The sequence below is a fragment of the Pseudorca crassidens genome, chromosome 13 (genome assembly GCF_039906515.1).
Source record: "Pseudorca crassidens isolate mPseCra1 chromosome 13, mPseCra1.hap1, whole genome shotgun sequence".
Taxonomy (NCBI): domain Eukaryota; kingdom Metazoa; phylum Chordata; class Mammalia; order Artiodactyla; family Delphinidae; genus Pseudorca; species Pseudorca crassidens.
Window position 1 is genome coordinate 67,647,098 of NC_090308.1, and position 17,059 is coordinate 67,664,156.

General features: G+C 37.2%; 1 protein-coding gene across 2 annotated transcripts; it reads right to left on the reverse strand.

The window, feature by feature from the left end:
- Positions 1-311: 311 nt before the first annotated feature.
- On the reverse strand, positions 312-16,649 carry SPACA1 (sperm acrosome associated 1). Of its 2 annotated transcripts, none has more exons than XM_067702964.1 (8): positions 16,503-16,649; positions 16,370-16,430; positions 13,806-13,862; positions 8,913-9,014; positions 8,057-8,163; positions 6,952-7,087; positions 1,023-1,143; positions 312-493 (listed from the first exon to the last, which is right to left on the reverse strand). In XM_067702964.1, the coding sequence occupies exons 1-8, from the start codon at positions 16,647-16,649 to the stop codon at positions 334-336; spliced, it is 891 nt and encodes a 296-aa protein (XP_067559065.1). In that variant the 3' UTR covers positions 312-333. The 2 variants fall into 2 exon arrangements, with proteins under 2 accessions (XP_067559065.1, XP_067559064.1); XM_067702963.1 differs by having other exon boundaries at positions 16,370-16,472.
- Between the last annotated feature and the right edge of the window lie 410 nt (positions 16,650-17,059).

Sequence of the window (17,059 nt, forward strand, 5' to 3'; positions counted from 1 at the left end):
TTATTTTCTTGTTTGTGACAGAACAGGCAAATCACCTTAGAAGTGATCAAAGTGATCAAAAATGTGTTTAAAAGATTTTGTGTGTGTGCCTCTAGATAAAAGCTACCAAGTGATTACTTGAAATGGTAAATGTTGAGAACAAATTTAAAACTTTTTGATAACTCCACCACAAAGATGCACTGATTAAAACAGCCCCTTCTCATATTACATTACCTTCAGACTATAATAAATCACTTACAATATTGTTAAAGTATTTCACTATATATTTTATTTTTATAATAATGAATCTGATATGCTCTAATCTCCTTTGGTTTGCTATACATCATCCATACATCATTCATTCCATTCACTTAAAGCATCATCTTCATGTCCAGGTATTTCTGAAGTTGGTGATTGGTCAAGACTGGATAAATCTTTATATCTCACTGAACTCAGCTCAGACTGTATCTCAGGTGTCGAGGCTTTTGCCCCCCAGAAATCTTTGACTGCCGCCCTGGAAGAAAAACATTTTTTAAATCTTTTATGAAATGAAAACTAAATAGATTTATATTTAGTTTTCTACATATAGAAGTGCCTCCTTAGTCATGATTTATTTTTACTGTGTGGTGCACCAGCTGCATTGTGATAGTAGATGAGCCCTCAGATGTACCAGGGGGTGATACTTATGTAGGTATCAGAAATATTCTCATATAAATGAATTAGTAGGTTACAATAACCAACTTTTAAAGTTGTGATAACTACAACTAGACAACACAAATATTAATTCAATAAACGTTTTTCTTTAGCAACTACTACGTAAAATTGTAAAAATTGCATTGAAAAGCTTTCTCATGGTTGGGGATCAAGTCATGAGATTAGGTAGCTTGAACTAGGAGAGTCTCAGGAGGGATGAAGAGAGTTGGACAGTTTCAAAACCCATGTGAGAAGCATCATGGACAGGGCCTTGGATTCAACAGACAGGGAGGGGCAGACAAGGAGGACATCAACCAAGGGTGATGGCTTAGTTTCAGTCCTTCACCTACCAGTTTATAATTATGAAGATCAGTACAAAGACCACGAATATACACATAATAACTCCCATGGTCAGAACCAAAACTAGCACTGCATCAATGTCTGGTCGGCTTGATCTTTTCATCTGCAATTCTAGAGAAAAAAACACCTGATGATTATTACTACTGGAAAATAAAAGAAAATGGATATCTAAATGGAAACTTTATATTTGAAAAACTCTAGAAAAATACAGAAAGAATTAATGGAAGCAAAGTTATTAATGAACTTGCTCTGCGTGTTTGAAAAGTGTCCTTTTCAAACACACAGAAAAGTTGAAAGCATTTGACAATAAACATCCCACCACCTAGACACTACCATCAACATTTTAACTATCCCTCTATCCATACTCTTCTCAATCCATTGATTCATCTTATTTTTTGATGCATTTCAAGATAATTTGCTGGTGTCTGCACACTTCCTACAAAATTCTTCAACAGGCATATCATTAACTAGAGTTCAACATTCGTTTATATTTTTTCTTTTGAGGTAAAATTTATGAACACAAAATTGCACAATGATCTTAAATGTGCATTTATTTAGTTTTGGCAAATGCAAACAGACATATATAATTCAAACCCCTGAATATACACAGAATATTACTATACCCCAAAAGTTTCCTCGAGGCCCCCCAGTTAATCCCTGCCCCAACCTCTAAGGACAACTACTGTCCTGATTTTCTTTTCCACCATAGATTAGTTCTGCCTGTTCTAGAACTTCATAGGAAGGGAAACATATATTAAGCATTCTTTTGTGTAAGGCTTTTTTACTCAGTGTAATGTTTTGGAGATTCAACCATATTGTTGAATGTATCAATAGTTTTTTTCTTTTTTATTACTGGGTACTATGCCTCAATTAGTTTATTCTATCTCCTACTGATGGACACGTATGCTGTCTCAGTTTGGGGTTATTATAAATAAACTGCTATGAACATTCTCACACCAGTCATTTTGTGAACATACATTTCCATTTCTCTTGGGTAAATACATATGAGTGGAACTGTTGGGTCATAGGGTAGAGGTATGCTTAGTTTTCCAAGAAACTGCAAGATCTTTTCCCAAACTGATTGTACTTGCTGTACTTGTTTTATAATTTTTTTTTTCCCCAGATTTTGGCTTGCCTATTCATTTTTCTAATGATTCCTTTTCTTTCTTTTTTTTTTTTTTTCTTTGCGGTACGCGGGCCTCTCACTGTTGTGGCCTCTCCCACCGCGGAGCACAGGCTCCGGACGCGCAGGCTCAGCGGCCATGGCTCATGGGCCCAGCCACTCCGCGGCATGTGGGATCTTCCCGGACCGGGGCACGAACCCGTGTCCCCTGCATCGGCAGGCGTACTCTCAACCACTGCGCCACCAGGAAAGCCCTCTAATGATTCCTTTTAAAGAGCTGAAGTTTTAAACTTTCTAACATAAGTTTCAGGTGTACAGCATTATAATTTGACATCTGTATCCACTGCAAAGTGATCCCCACCACAAGTCTAGTTACCATCCATCACCATACAGTTGCACTCCCCCCTTCATCCATTTCACCCACCCCTGAATTCCCTTCCCCTCTGGCAACCAGTAATCTGTTCTCTGTACCTATGAGTGTGTTTTTGTTTTATTTTGTTTGTTTTTTTAGATTCCACATATGAGTGAAATCTTTGTATTTGTCTTTCTCCAACTGACTTACTTCACTTAGGATTAATACCTTCAAGGTCCATCCACGCTGTTGCAAATGGCAGGATTTCATTCTTTTTTTATGGCTGAATAGTATTCTATTGTATGTATATATACCACATCTTTATTCATTCATCCACCAATGGACACTTAGGTGGTTTCTATATCTTGGCTATTGTAAATAATGCTGCAGTGAACATAGCGTTGCATCTATCTTTTTGAATTAGTGTTTTTATGTTCTTTGGATAAATACCCAGAAGTGAAATAGCTGTCTTATGGTAGTTCTATTCTTAATTTTTTGAGGAATCTCCATACTGATTTCCATAGTAGCTGCACCAACAATGCACAGGGGCTCCCTTTTCTCCACATCCTCTCCAACATTTGTTATTTCTTGTCCTTTTTGATAATAGCCATTCTAACAGGTGTAAGGTAATATCTCTTTGTGGTTTTGATTTGAAATTCCCTGATTAGTGATGTCAAGCATATTTTTATGTGCCTGTTGCCCATCTGTATGTCTTCTTTGGAAAAAATGTCTATTCAGATCTTCTGCCCAATTTTCAATCAGGTTGTTTGTTTTTTGTTGTTGTTGATTAGTGTGAGTTTTTATATATTTTGGCTATGAACCCCTCATCAGAGATATCATTACAAATGTCTTCTCCCATTCCATAAGTTGTCTTTTCGTTTTGATGATGGTTTCCTTTGCTGTGCAGAAGCTTTTTAGTTTGACGTAGTCCCATTTGTTTATTTTTGCTTTTGTTTCCCTTGTCTTTGAGTCAGATCTACAAAAATATCACTAAGACCTATATCAATAAGGTTACTGCCTATGTTTTTTCTAGGAATTTTATGGTTTTAGGTCTTACATTCAAGTCTTTAATCCATTTTGAGTTAATTTCTGTGTATGAGGTAAGATAGTGACCTTCTTTCATTCTTTTGTATGTGGCTGTCCAGTTTTCTCAACAACATTTTTTGAAGATGAAGTTTTTAATTCTGATGAAGCCTAATTTAGCAATCTTTCCTTTATGGTGATTGTTTTTTGTCATGTCTAAAAAGAAACTTGCCTACTCCTGAATCATACAGATACTCTCTTATGTTTCCTTTTTTAAGCTTGATGGTTTTAGCTTTTACATTTAGGACTATAATACATCTCTAATTTTTGTATACATTGTAAAGTAGGAATTGAAGCTCATTCTTCTTCATACGAATAGCCAAACACCACTTTTAAATCAGCATTCTCTCCCATATCTTTCTGTTCTTCCTGAAAATAATGCTATTATGGAGACATGACCAGTTTACCATATGCATTATAACACTGCTACATTGTAAACTGATAAAAATTCAATTTATATCAAGCATTACTTACTTAGTGAATTATGTAGCTTTCTTTTGGCTATTCCTGGCCCCTTAATCGTAGACTCATAAAAGATTCATGTGGGGAAGGGCCAGAAAGGTCATCTTATACAACTTTTATACAGATAAGCAAACCAACATCCAGGGAGACATAATGATTTGTGCAAGCTATGTTTTATGTATTTTAGTATTTTGGTAAGTACCACTCTAACAGAATTAGTCTCATATATGGGAAATCCCAACTGCTTATTCATCTGGATTTTCTTCCTGTTCTTTAAACACCATGCAGTATAATCTTCCATTTTCCTTGGTAATTCTAGAGCTATAAACTCAATTTAGTAATCTCGCTAAATAGTTCCAAGTATGGTAGACAATTTATATCATATTTATATTCCAACATTGTTGGATTTTAAAAATCTTTTTATTTTTGATAATTTTAGATTTATAGAAGCAGTGGGATTTTTTAAGCTCAAATTTAAAAAAACGTTTTAGGATTAAAACTTGAGAAGAAATGCAAAATTTCTTTCCATTTATCTACTACCCTGCAATACTAGCCAAGAGAAGATGGAGAATGAGAGGTATAAAGATTTTGGTTCATTTCAATGGTAGTCTTCTTGCAAGGGTCCCTTAGATTACTTTTGTATCTAATAAAAAGATAGTCTGCATTTCTACTGAAATTTTCTGATAAAAAACAGGCTGAATTTCGATGCTCTCACTTTTTAGAAAAACTAAGTTTATGTTTATATTAGTTTCTTAGGGCCACCATAACAAAGTACCACTAACTAGGTGGCTTAAAAACAACAAAAATATATTGTCTCACAGTTTTGGAAGATAAACGTCTGAACATAAGGTGATGGTAAGGCCATGCTCTCTCCAGTGGCTCTGGGGAAGGATCCTTCCTTTCCTCTTCCAGCTTCTGGTAGCCCCAGATGTTCCTTGGCTTGTGATAGCACAACTCCAATCTCCGTGTGTCTTCACATGGCTGTCTTCTCCCCGCGTGTCTTTGAGTCTTCACATACATTCTCCTGTCTCTCTGTGTGGCTGTGTCTAAATTTCCTTCTTCTTATAAGGACACTAGTCATATTGGATTAAAGGCCCACTCTCCTCTAGTGTGTATGATTTTGTCTTAACTGAATTAATTACATCTGCAACCACCCTATTTCCAGACACAGTCACATTCCTGAAGTTCTAGGAGTTTGGACTTGAAGTATCTTTTCAGGGGGACATAATTCAATCAAAACCATGCCTAACTATGAAAGACAATTATTGTGGAAGTGAAAAACCTGTTATATGAGAGAATGGATGGGACATTTTCATTAATTAAACCATATTTACCCTGAAAATATTTCAATCATGCATTCGTTTCAAGCCAGTACCATATTGTGTGAACATTTATAGCCAAAATACTTGTTTGATGTCTAAAGAGCCAAAAGGGTCTGTCACAGTGGTATGCCCAATTGTCCTTTTTAAAAGAAACTAATAAATACCAAAGTTTTCTGAAAACATTTTGTCATTTAACCAGTGCATGTGCTGAGATGGCAGAGCTACCCCACCAGCCTTGGACAGCTACAAGAGAGAAAAATCAACTTTGTCTCACTTGCTGACACCGGGGTCTGTGCTCCAGCCCTTAGCTTACACATGTTGCCTTCTAACATAGGAAGAGCTAACCACTACTAAGCTGTCCTAACAGGGACCAAGCTGTGGGGAATATAACTGAGAATGGCCTTTGAATCCTTTAATATCCTGAACTATGACTCACTGAGATACTTTTTAGTTGATGATGTTTGGTCCTTTTTTGCCTTTTATAGCACTTGATTGAAATTATCCTTTTAATAACACCTGTTATCCCAACATAGGAGTAAGGTTATTAGCTTTCACCATAAAGATGGTTTTTTAAGGACACTGAACAACACATCAAAGAAAGTTATAGTTTATTTTTTAAAATCACCCCCAAAACACCTTATCTTGTTTCCAGTTCAATAAAGGGTGTTATGTTTCATGGTATCTCTAGACTGCATCTTGAGTTCTTTACTTGGGATTGAGAAATAGCTTCAAGAAATCCATGAACTCTCTTAAAATTATGGGTAACTTTTAGCATGTTAGTATATGTGGGTATTTTTCTGGGAAAAGCCTCCTGAACCTTGATTGGATTCTCAAAAGAACTTGTGACCAAACCCCTCACACACCCAAAAACACAGATGACAACAATAAAAATGGTTAAGAGCAACTCAACAAAAGGAAATAATTATTTGGATATAGAAGACATCATAGTTTAAATTGAAAAGACATGCACATGGATCCTTTTTGCAAGGGAAGCACAGTTTCTAACATGTAAAATTATGTTCGGGTCAAGATTTGTGTTTTGTGACATATATTGAGGACTGTATTGTTTCATAAAAAAATGTCTTCGAATGAATAATTTTTAAAAAGATGTGCTTTGACATAACGTTTCTTAATTTTATTTATTTTACTGTATCAAAACTTTTGTTAAGCATCCATTAGAATTCTATGTATCCATTTTCACCTCTGCGATAGAAGTAAAAGTAAGAATATAATTCAAGTTAAAGGACTGTTCTTTGGAGATAATTCAGGAATACACCAGTTTCCCAAAGTGAGGTACATCTGACTCTCTTTGTGGAAAAAAATTAGAATTAAGTATTACCTTGTAGAAAAGTCTAAATGGTATAAAACTAGTGGTTCCCAAAATGTGATCTCTGGACCAACAGCACCTAGGAACTTGTTTGAAATGGAAATTCTTGTGCCAGCTCCACTAAAGATCTACAGAATCAGAAATTATAGGGGTTGGGCTAATGATCTGTGGTTCAACAAGACCTCCAGGTGATTTTGATGTGCTTTGAAGTTTGAGATATAAGCAAACCAAAACATTGCCGGGTACTTACCAGTTGTTGTATAGATTGTGAATTTAATAGATGCTACTATTTCATTATTATCCAACGTTTCACACTCAAACGCCTTGGGGTGAGTATCCCTGTGAACCTCCAGGATTGCTGAATCATTTGCAAGTATAATGGCTTGCTATTTTAAAAGAAAAAAAAAGGTATCAACATTCTTCATGAAAACTTAAGATCAGGAAACAATTTATTTCTTGTAACAAAATAAGAGTCACTTTCTCTCATTCTAGTACAGTAATTAATTATGCACATGTATTTTAAAGTCAGATAATCCAGATAACAAGTACCAACTTCCTGCCTGTGTGAAGCAGGGCAAGTTACTCTCTGCATCTCAGCTGCAGCTCGTCCTACATATCCTTGGGTTCCATGTCAGTGGACTCAACCAACCGGAGATTAAAAATATTCAGAAAAAAAATTCCAGAAAGTTCCAAAAAGCAAAACTTGAATTGGTTGCACAGTAGTATTGACTTGGCATTTACATTTTATTTACAACTATTTATATAGCATTTACATTGTATTATAAATAATCTAGAGATGATTTAAAGTATATGGGAGGATGTACTTATGTTATATGCAAATACTACGCCATTTTACATATGGAACTGGGCATCCCCAGTTTTGGTATCTGAAGGGGTCCTGGAATCAATCCCCTGAGCATAGTGAGCAACAGCTGTATTTATCTGTAAATGGGAATAATGACAGGAATTACCTCATAGATTTTTATGTGAGTAAAAGAAACTCTAGCACTTTGTGTATGTCTGGCACTGAATAAGTCCTCTATTAATGTTAGCTACTGTTATCAGTACTGTTTGTACTATATATACAAATGAAACTATTGCTTCCAAAATAGAACACTTTACATAAAATAGGTGTTTTTAAGTTCTGATAGTAGCTGGCCCTAAGGCATATGTAAAGTCTTAGCCTCCCTAAGCAATGAAAAAATTTAAATCCCAATAATAATAAAGTTGCATGATTTTAACTTCATTTTTGCAAACTGCTTTTAAAGAGAAAGTTTTCTGAGAGTCATCAAGCACTGGGAAACAAATTTTATCCCTCACTAGAAAGCACCAAATTACATACATTCATTACTCACTTGGTCTGGCCTTAGAAGTCTCCAAATATATTTGAAACGGTTTACAGGAGATGTATGAACACATGCTAGCCTAACACTTTCAAGACTTTCTGAAATTGGTTTACCCCCTGAAATAAAGAAAAATTAAATACATATATACCAATGGGCACTGTAAACTGCTTCATACACAATACTACTTTTAAAAGTCACTTCCAACTTTAAAACCAATTACATGCTGGAAGTTAGCAAATGTATTACTGAAAGTCTGACTGTAGAGGAGCAGAGAGGCGTCAAAGATTAAGTCGCCAAAAGAGGCAGGTAGAAAACACCATACCTGTCTGTTCCTTCAGCAGAATAAATCGTGAAGAAGAGATAGCAAGGGCAAACTACTTAGTGATCTATTAAACTTTGAGATCTACTAGTGGCTTCCAATTTACTGGTTAGGGTCAGAACCCCCCTCCCGCCCCATACACTCCGCCCCTTCCATGTTTAAAGATAATGGAATCTGACTAGTGAAAGGTGGTATAGAGTGGCTCTCGAAGTTCCCAATGTAGGGTTTACCAATCTACTGATAAGCTGTCACGACCAAAGTCTCAAAAGCATTTCACTTGAGGACAGCCTCAACCACAGACCCTGAGTGCAATATGGTTCCAGTGTACTAGAGAATGTATGTTAAATTTACACATCACTGAAAAAATGTGAAGCAAAAGTAGAAAGAGTTGTAACTGTCTAGAGAAGCGGAAGCTTAAGTTTTCTTATGAATTCCTTTCAGTATATCATTTGATCACCTCCTTCCACTCACGGCAACCTGAGGTTAAGGGTATTTCCCCAGAGTAAATGCTTCCTCAGTCTCCCTCCAATACATAGGCCAACTCACAGCCACAATCTACTGGTCCACGACATTCTTCCACCCGTAGGATACATTTGGATTCACTCCCAGGACATCCATTTGTTAATATAACTTCTCTTATACCAACACCTTTGGTAAAAGAAATCAGCAAATGTTAAAAATAATAATAATAATTCCAGAGTTCCTTTACTTTTGCACCTAGGTCTTTTTGAGACTTTTCTCCTAATTTCAGAAATTAAATTCCTAAATTCAGGGTAATAACATTTAGATATTTTTAGGTCCCTCATTTTGAATTATTTCATAAAACAGCATTTTCCAAAGCGAGTTACATGAAACACTATTTCCTCTGGTTGTTACCATAAGAAAAAGGATTCCATGATTATATACATTTGGAAATTATACATTACATTAAAATGAAAGGAACCTCTTTCCTCAGAATTTTAGGGGAACTTTTAATATGCTAGTAAATTAATGTGCTTTTATGTGGAAACTTTCATTGATCTAAGATGTAAAATTTTTACATTTTAACATCTTTGAAATCAGAATGCATCTTAGAATTGACAGTGTGTCAAGAATGGCAGCATTTTTCCTTTTTTAGAGTTGCATAAAATGTGATTATCACAGCCAAGAAAGTCTTAGATTTGATGAAATACAGTAGTACACAGGATCTTCTAAATTTATTTGACCATGGAACTTTTTTGTTGGGGGGTGGGGTGGGTTGAGCTTGCAGAGGAAATTACAAAGATTAGATTTTAACATAAATGATGCTTTTTAATATCTAAATTGGTAAAAATCCCTGTCTTAAATACATCAGGATAGACTATTAATGACCAAATCTCCATTTCCAAAAAGATACTCTCATTAGAATTGCAATACATTTCAGAGCAAGAAATCACGTCTTTACTGACTGATCTCCACTGAGTTTGCCCTACCATCACCAAAATTGAAGGAAATGATAAAAGCTGGTTCAGTGACGTGTTGAACATGTCCTGTGATAAATGACCTGTGATTAAGACTCTGTTGTCACAGGCTAAGGAATAGCCCATCTTGATATCCTTTCTACCAGATTCCCTCTTTCAGTCCCTGCAAGATGTTAATCATAAAACCCATTCTTAAGGCAAGGGAAAGTTGAAGTCTAGAGATGGCTTATAACAGCGCTCCTCAAACTTCAGAGTGATTGCAAAACACCTGGAGACATACTAACATGTGAATTCTGATTCAGTAAGTAGGTCTGCAGTAGGTCCTAAGGTTCTGCATTTCTAACAAGGTCTCAGTCGATGCTGATATAGCAAGTCTGTGGACCAAACTTTGAGGCACAAAGGAGAGTACTCCATATAAGATAAAGAGAAGGAAGGTTGGAGGGGGAAAGGTCTCTTGATTAAAAGAGATGCTTAAGAATGGCTGCAGAATGGCTCCCCTTGAATTTATGAATGGCACTTCTCTAGAGGCATAGCCTTATTCTGAAATGCATATTTTCCAAGCAGGTATTTTATGCATTTACTTAGCCAGATACAGTTTATCGCAAGGATGTGTGTAGATGTGAGATTTTCTGTAAGTCCATACTTAAAAATCTGCCTGTGTATTCCAAGAAAAGAAAACTTTTTGACTGCTAAAATACTGTTTTGGGGTTCAACAGAATTTTCACTAAGGCATTTTTTCCTTTAAATAGTTGTTATAAATTGAAAAGATTTCTTAATACTTAAAATTATAGATGTGAAATATTGCCTTTTATGGTTTATTTTCTTTTTAGAACTTATCACCATCTGACATATTACATGTTTTACATATTATTGGGTGGGCCAAAAGGCTCATTCGATTTTTTCCGTAAGATGGTTCTAGTAGCACTTAGTTGTCTTTAACTTCATTCGAAACAATTTTGTTAGATAGTACGTGACAGCTATCATATCAGCGTGCATTTAAAAAAAGACTTATCAAAATCGGTGAATTTTTGTGTAGCCATTTTAATGTTGAAGATGGAAGAAAAAAAGCAACATTTTTTGGCATATAATGCTTTATTATTTCAAGAAAGGTAAAAATGCAACTGAAACGTACAAAAAGATTTGTGCAGTGTATGGAGATGGTACTGTGATGGACTGAACATGTCAAAAGTGGTTTGTGAAGTTTTGTGCTGGAGATTTCTCACTGGACGATGCTCCACAGTCAGGTAGACCAGTTGAAGTTGACAGCAATCAAATCGAAACAGTAATTGAGAACAATCAATGTCATACTATGCAGGAGATAGCCGACATACTCAAAAATATCCAAATCAAGCGTTGAAAATCATTGGCACCAGCTTGGTTATGTGAATCGCTTTGATGTTTGGGTTCCAGGTAAGTTAAGCAAAAAAAACCTTCTTGACCATATTTCTGCATGCGATTCTCTACTGAAAAGTAATGAAAACATTCGTTTAATGAAAACGTTCCATTTTTAAAACAAATTGTGACAGGCAATGAAAAGTGGACGTTGTAACCATGTGGAACGGAAGAGATTATGGGGCAAGTGAAATGAACCACCACCAAACACACCAAAGGCTGGTCTTCATCCAAAGAAGGTGATGTTGTGTATTCGGTGGGATTGGAAGGGAGTCCTCTACTATGAGCTCCTTCGGGAAAACCAAACGATTAATTCCAACAAGTACTGCTCCCAGTCAGACCATCTGAAAGCGGCACTCGACGAAGTGTCCAGAATGAGTCAACAGAAAATGCATAATCTTCCAGCAGGATAATACAAGACTGTGAGTTTCTTTGATGACCAGGCGAAAACTGTTACAGCTTGGCTGGGAAGTTCTGATTCATCCATCATATTCACCAGACGTTGCACCTTCAGATTTCCATTTATTTCGGTCTTTACAAAATTCTCTTAATGGAAAAAATTTCAATTCCCTGGAAGACTGTAAAAGGCACCTGGAACAGTTCTTTGCTCAAAAAGATAAAAAGTTTTGGGAAGATGGAATTATGAAGTTGCCTGAAAAATGGCAGAAGGTATTGGAGCAAAAGGTTGAATATGTTGTTCAATAAAGTTCGTGGTGAAAATGAAAAATGTGCCTTTTATTTTTACGTAAAAAACCGAAGGCACTTTTAATCTCTTTGCCCCTACCAAAAAATATGTTCTTTGAAGGCAGAGAGTTTCCACTTCTTTGTTCACTGCTTTATTCCTAGCACCTATAACAATACCTGACACAGAGTAGGCAAGAATAAAAAAACAGAAAACAAAAAAAAATTGCTGAATAAACAAATATAATATATAATTTCTGAAGTACACCTTTTTTTAAAAAAATTTATTTACTTATTTTTGGCTGCTTTGGGTCTTTGTTACTGCACGTGGGCCCTCTCCAGTTGTGGCGAGCGGGGCCCTCTCCCATTGCGGAGCACGGGCTCCAGGCACACGGGCTTCAGTAATTGTGGCACGTGGGCTCAGCAGTTGTGGCGCACGGGCTTAGTTGCTCCGCGGCACGTGGGATCCTCCCGGACCAGGGCTCGAACTCGTGTCCCCTGCATTGGCAGGCGGATTCTTAACCACTGCGCCACCAGGGAAGTCCCTGAAGCACATCTTTAAATAATAGAGTAGGACAGTATCAATTACTAGAATTGTCATAAAAATAATTCTCTACCTGTGAAAATTTCTCAAGTAAGCAGCCAGAAGATGTAATTTGCAAATGAATAAACACAGGTTTATTACACAGAATTCCTCTAATTTTCTGACTCTGACACACTAAGAAGTTAAAGTAAAAAACAGGTTTCAAACTATCTCAAGAGACAGAAAGTACAATAATGGTTGCAAGGGGCTGGGGGGAGTGGGGAATTACTGTTGAATTGGTGCAGAGGTTTCAGTTTGGGATGATGAAAAAGTTCTGGGGTGGATCGTGGTAATGACTGCATGGCAATGTGAATGTGCTTAATTTCACTAAATTGTACCTTCAAAAAATTGTTAAAGTAGTAAATTTTTTGTTAAGTCTATTTTAACATCATTTAAAAAATGCTATCTCAAAAACAATTCAGGCACAATTTTTGACCAAAAAATAAAAAACGTACATATTGTTCTGATCCATACCTGCATGGACTTTCTGTCTTCTTATCCTCTGGTTTTTGTCCTTCCCTCCTGTCACTGTCTTTTTTCCAAGGCAGATTCTATTTAGAATAAACTTAATTTCATTGTGAATTATCTACTGTCTTCTTAGCACACTAGTCTATAGTGGTTCTCAAAAGATGGTCTTTTAAAAAACAGCATCAGCTTCATTTATGAACTTGTTTAGAAATACAAATTCTTAGACCCCTTCAAAGGCCTAGTGAGTTAGAAATTTTGAAGCAGGCCTAGCAATCCATGTTTTAACAAGCCCTGCAGGCACCTAGGGTGAACACTTAAGTTTGAGAAACACTGGTCTATTATAGCATGTGTAGTCTTAATCCCACCCCCACGTAAGAGATTTTTATGTCCAATTTCTATTCAAGGAATGATCAAAATAAGTTATAGTTTTTGAATATTATTTTCCCCACAAAGCCAATACCTCTTTTCTCTAAAACATGACATATAAATTGGGAAAATGTATCATTAAGAATAGACTATTATAAATAAAGTAAATTTCTTGATAGATTTGCCAGCACAGTATGTGGAAGACATCTGTGAGATGCATCAGAAGATCTTTCATCTTCTGAACATCTGTGAGATAAAGTTTTACTTTGGTGAAAGCAGTTTATGTGCCCCTCCTCCCAAAATATATACATATAGGGAGTTGGCTTAAAGTAAGACCTACAGGTTATGAACTGAAAATACCCTACCTTGTAAAGCAATCAGTTTGAGTTTTGTGTGTAAATCATAGATATTAGAAATAGAAATCAGTGAGAGATGAATGAGAGTACACATTGTTTTTACCCCCCCGCCCCGTCCCAATACAATGTTATTTATCTGCTCTATGCTACTTACCGCATGTAACGGTGCACATCCCAAATTCTACTTCTTTGACTGTTGTCCTATTTGAAACTAAACATAAATGCAAAAATACATTATTTAATCATAGGAAAACTTTTCTAAGTGAAGAACTCTTACTTGGGGATGGAGGATACAAGCACTTATCATATGGGAAGCAGACATTTTTAAAGTTTTATTAAATCAGAAAAGCAATGCCATTCCTAGTACATCTTCTATTACTGTTTAAATCAAAAGAAAACTAAACCTTTGAAGAATTAAATTAGGAAATAACTTACAAAGATTTATGTTTAAACCTTGTACATAATTTAAAAATAATGTTTTTCATCAGTGTAATACATGGTGAGTTAAAGTTATATAGGAGGTCAGAAAAACACAAAAAAGCCTGCCAATTATAGGGCCCAATTTTTTCTATTCTCCGTTTTCCAAAAAAATTTGAGTGTGTTATTTCTACCCAAAAAGAAGTAGTTATGCAAAGTGTTCATTAAAATTATGTTATAGATTGGTTCTACTCATTCTCAGGTTAAGATGGTAAATTATTCCTAAGAATTTATTTCGACACTTTATTTAGCAGGATAATTTAGGAATATATAAGTATTCGAGTAGCTAAATATTGTTGGTTTTAAATCTCAAGTTTCTCTTTTTCTAATTGTTCTGAAATCTGACATGAATTCCACTAGCTGTAGCATATAATCAATTCTTCATAACTCAGATTAGGACTAAAAGCTCAATAAAAATAAATATTAAATGAGGTGCTAGAAGGTAATTTTTAAAAGGCATTATGTCCTGAAGCAACAATATTACATGGGACTATGCATCAAAATTGGAGTCCAAATTGCTACTCTACCACTAATTAGCTTTTCTGAGTTTGGGCAAATTCCTTCAACTGTGTCAGGCCTATTTAACCCCTCTGCAAAATTTGGAAAGGAGAACCTATCTGATTATCATAAGAATTAAACATGATAAAGTACATGCAAGCATTCTGTAACTTGTTTAGCCCTACCAGCATTCTTAAGATAGCATAACCTCATTCACACTTCATTCATTTTGCACTTATTAATTTCATATAATTCTAAGAATTTTTCCTATTTTGATTATTGTAATTTTTCATAAACACTTCTATACTTATAAGCACCAAATACAGTGCCTTGAATATACAGCAAGCAAATATACACTTGATGTATATATAAGTAAATCAATATTGACTTCGTAAAATAATTTGGACTATGACTCTGATCAATTATGAATTGACATTTTTGCTTGAAACGCTTGGATACCTTCTGCTGGTACATTATGAAACATAAATTTGAATCTAAGGCATTATAACTCCATCACTTGGGTTTAGCCTGAACTCTAGCATTTACAGATAGAACTATCCCTTGACCAGTTTAAATTGTTAATTACTTTTAAAACTAGAGGGAAGCAATAGCCACTACGCTTTAGAACATGCTCTTTTCTACCCTAGTCCTCTTTTTCATATTTCCAAAGTCAAGGACTTCTCCAAGCTCTCTGAAATGTAATGTTATCAAGGCAGTACAAACCTCAATTCCACCATTAACATCAGATAGTCAATTTCTTTATGTCGCTGAGGGTCACTATCCGTCATCAGGAAGCAAAAGAATGGCTGATAAATACAGCACTTACTTTGTACTTATAGGAGACATAAGACTGCCAAGGATATTTAAAAGAATCTCAGATGGGTCAATTTATGGAGGGAAGAGAAGTATTCTCCTTTAGATGGCTGAAAACCTGCAACTGACCTTTTACCTACAAGCACGTGAGCTACTAATCAATATAACATGTACCACAGCTTGTCAAGTTTTATTGCTTAGTGAGCCAGGAGAATAAGGCAAATTTATGTATCAAACACAGGCTCAGTCTTTGTTGGTTAACATGTATTGTATCCTCTAACAAAGCCTCTAGTTGGATCCCTTTATTGGTGTTTTCTACTGCCACCGTTCCTTTGTGACTCAAAGTTGAACTTACAAATAAAACACTATCACACTGCAGAGGTGCTCAAGGGTGGAGGCTGCATGAAGCTGACACGGGGCTTCCGGGGAATTTTGTCAGCATCTTGTTTTATTTAGATGTGTCACCGTGAGGGGAATTGGGAACTCCCTTGAGTTCTAACCCAAAGTGCAAATGTGAAAAACGGAGGAAGACCTCAGGCACTTTGGAACTTCAAGGAAAAAAAAAAAAATCTGCAATGGAAAGGAAAAAACATAACTGCAAGGGGAGTCAAAATCGGTCCCCGTGGTGGGAAGCTACTCTCTGATGTTTAAAAAAATAATCACCTATTCCCTTGTCCAGAGCAATATTTTGCAGTATTTCTGTAGCAATTTCTATACGTGTGCTCGTTTATCTTGCTCTGGTCTTGGAGAATTAGCACATCTTTTTTTTAAGGCCATGAGGTGTGCAATAATGTATAAATTCGGGGTTGTTTTTGAGAGAGAGCTCTACAGATGTTAACTTGGATAATTCTCATCGTCCTCAAAGAGCAGGGAAGGCTTGACCCTCAAAGGGTGCCTGCGGGTCCCCGCCAAGGAGCCTCCCACACTTACCATCCGTCCTGGCCTCAGCCGGGGGCTCGTTCTCGGCCTCGCTGTCGTTTTCAGCCTCCTCCTCGGCCTCGTTCTCGCCCTCGCCCTCGCCCTCGCCCTCGCCCTCGCCCTCGCCCTTGCCCTCGCCCTCGACCTCGCCCTCGCCCTCGCCCTCGTTGGCCAAGCTGGGATCCTGGACCGCGGTGACGTTGATCCCGAACGTTGACTGGAGGCCCGCCAGGAGCAGCCAGCCGACTGTCAGCAGCAGCCTGTCTGAGCAGCCTGCGCCCCCGGGGCCCATGGTTCTCGGCCCGGACGGCCGCCCAAGGTGCAGTCGCAGCCGCCCGCTCCAGATGAGAGGTGCTTCGAAGAGAGGAGAAGCCCGACTCCGAACGCCCACACCGTGCCCCGGTAACCACTGAGACGTCACGGAACGTCACCATCGCGCTGGGCCCACTGAACGCGCGTTGGCCTGACCACAGGAGTCCCAAGGGCCACTTCCGACGGCGCTCGGGTACACCCCGCCCCTTCCGGCGTTCTAGGCCAACCCGGCACGCTGGGCGGGTCCATGCCTTCGCACTTCCTCATTAGGCGAGCTGCCAGCCAACTGCTGGGGGTGGCCGTTTTCCCTCACCCTGCTTTGTGCTAAAAGGTGCTCGTCCTTCCTGCATTTACGCCTCAACAAACCAGACTCCCTAGAGCCCAAGCACT

Bases quoted from the DNA above. Each gene is read 5' to 3' on its own strand.
- SPACA1 (XM_067702963.1), bottom strand. From the start codon at position 16,649: ATGGGCCCCGGGGGCGCAGGCTGCTCAGACAGGCTGCTGCTGACAGTC. The intron at 16,473-16,502 runs GTCGAGGGCGAG...GGCGAGGGCGAG, and splicing joins AGGGCGAGGGCGAGGGCGAG to GGCGAGGGCGAGGGCGAGGG. The intron at 9,015-13,805 runs GTAAGTAGCATA...CTTTTACCAAAG, and splicing joins GATGTGCACCGTTACATGCG to GTGTTGGTATAAGAGAAGTT.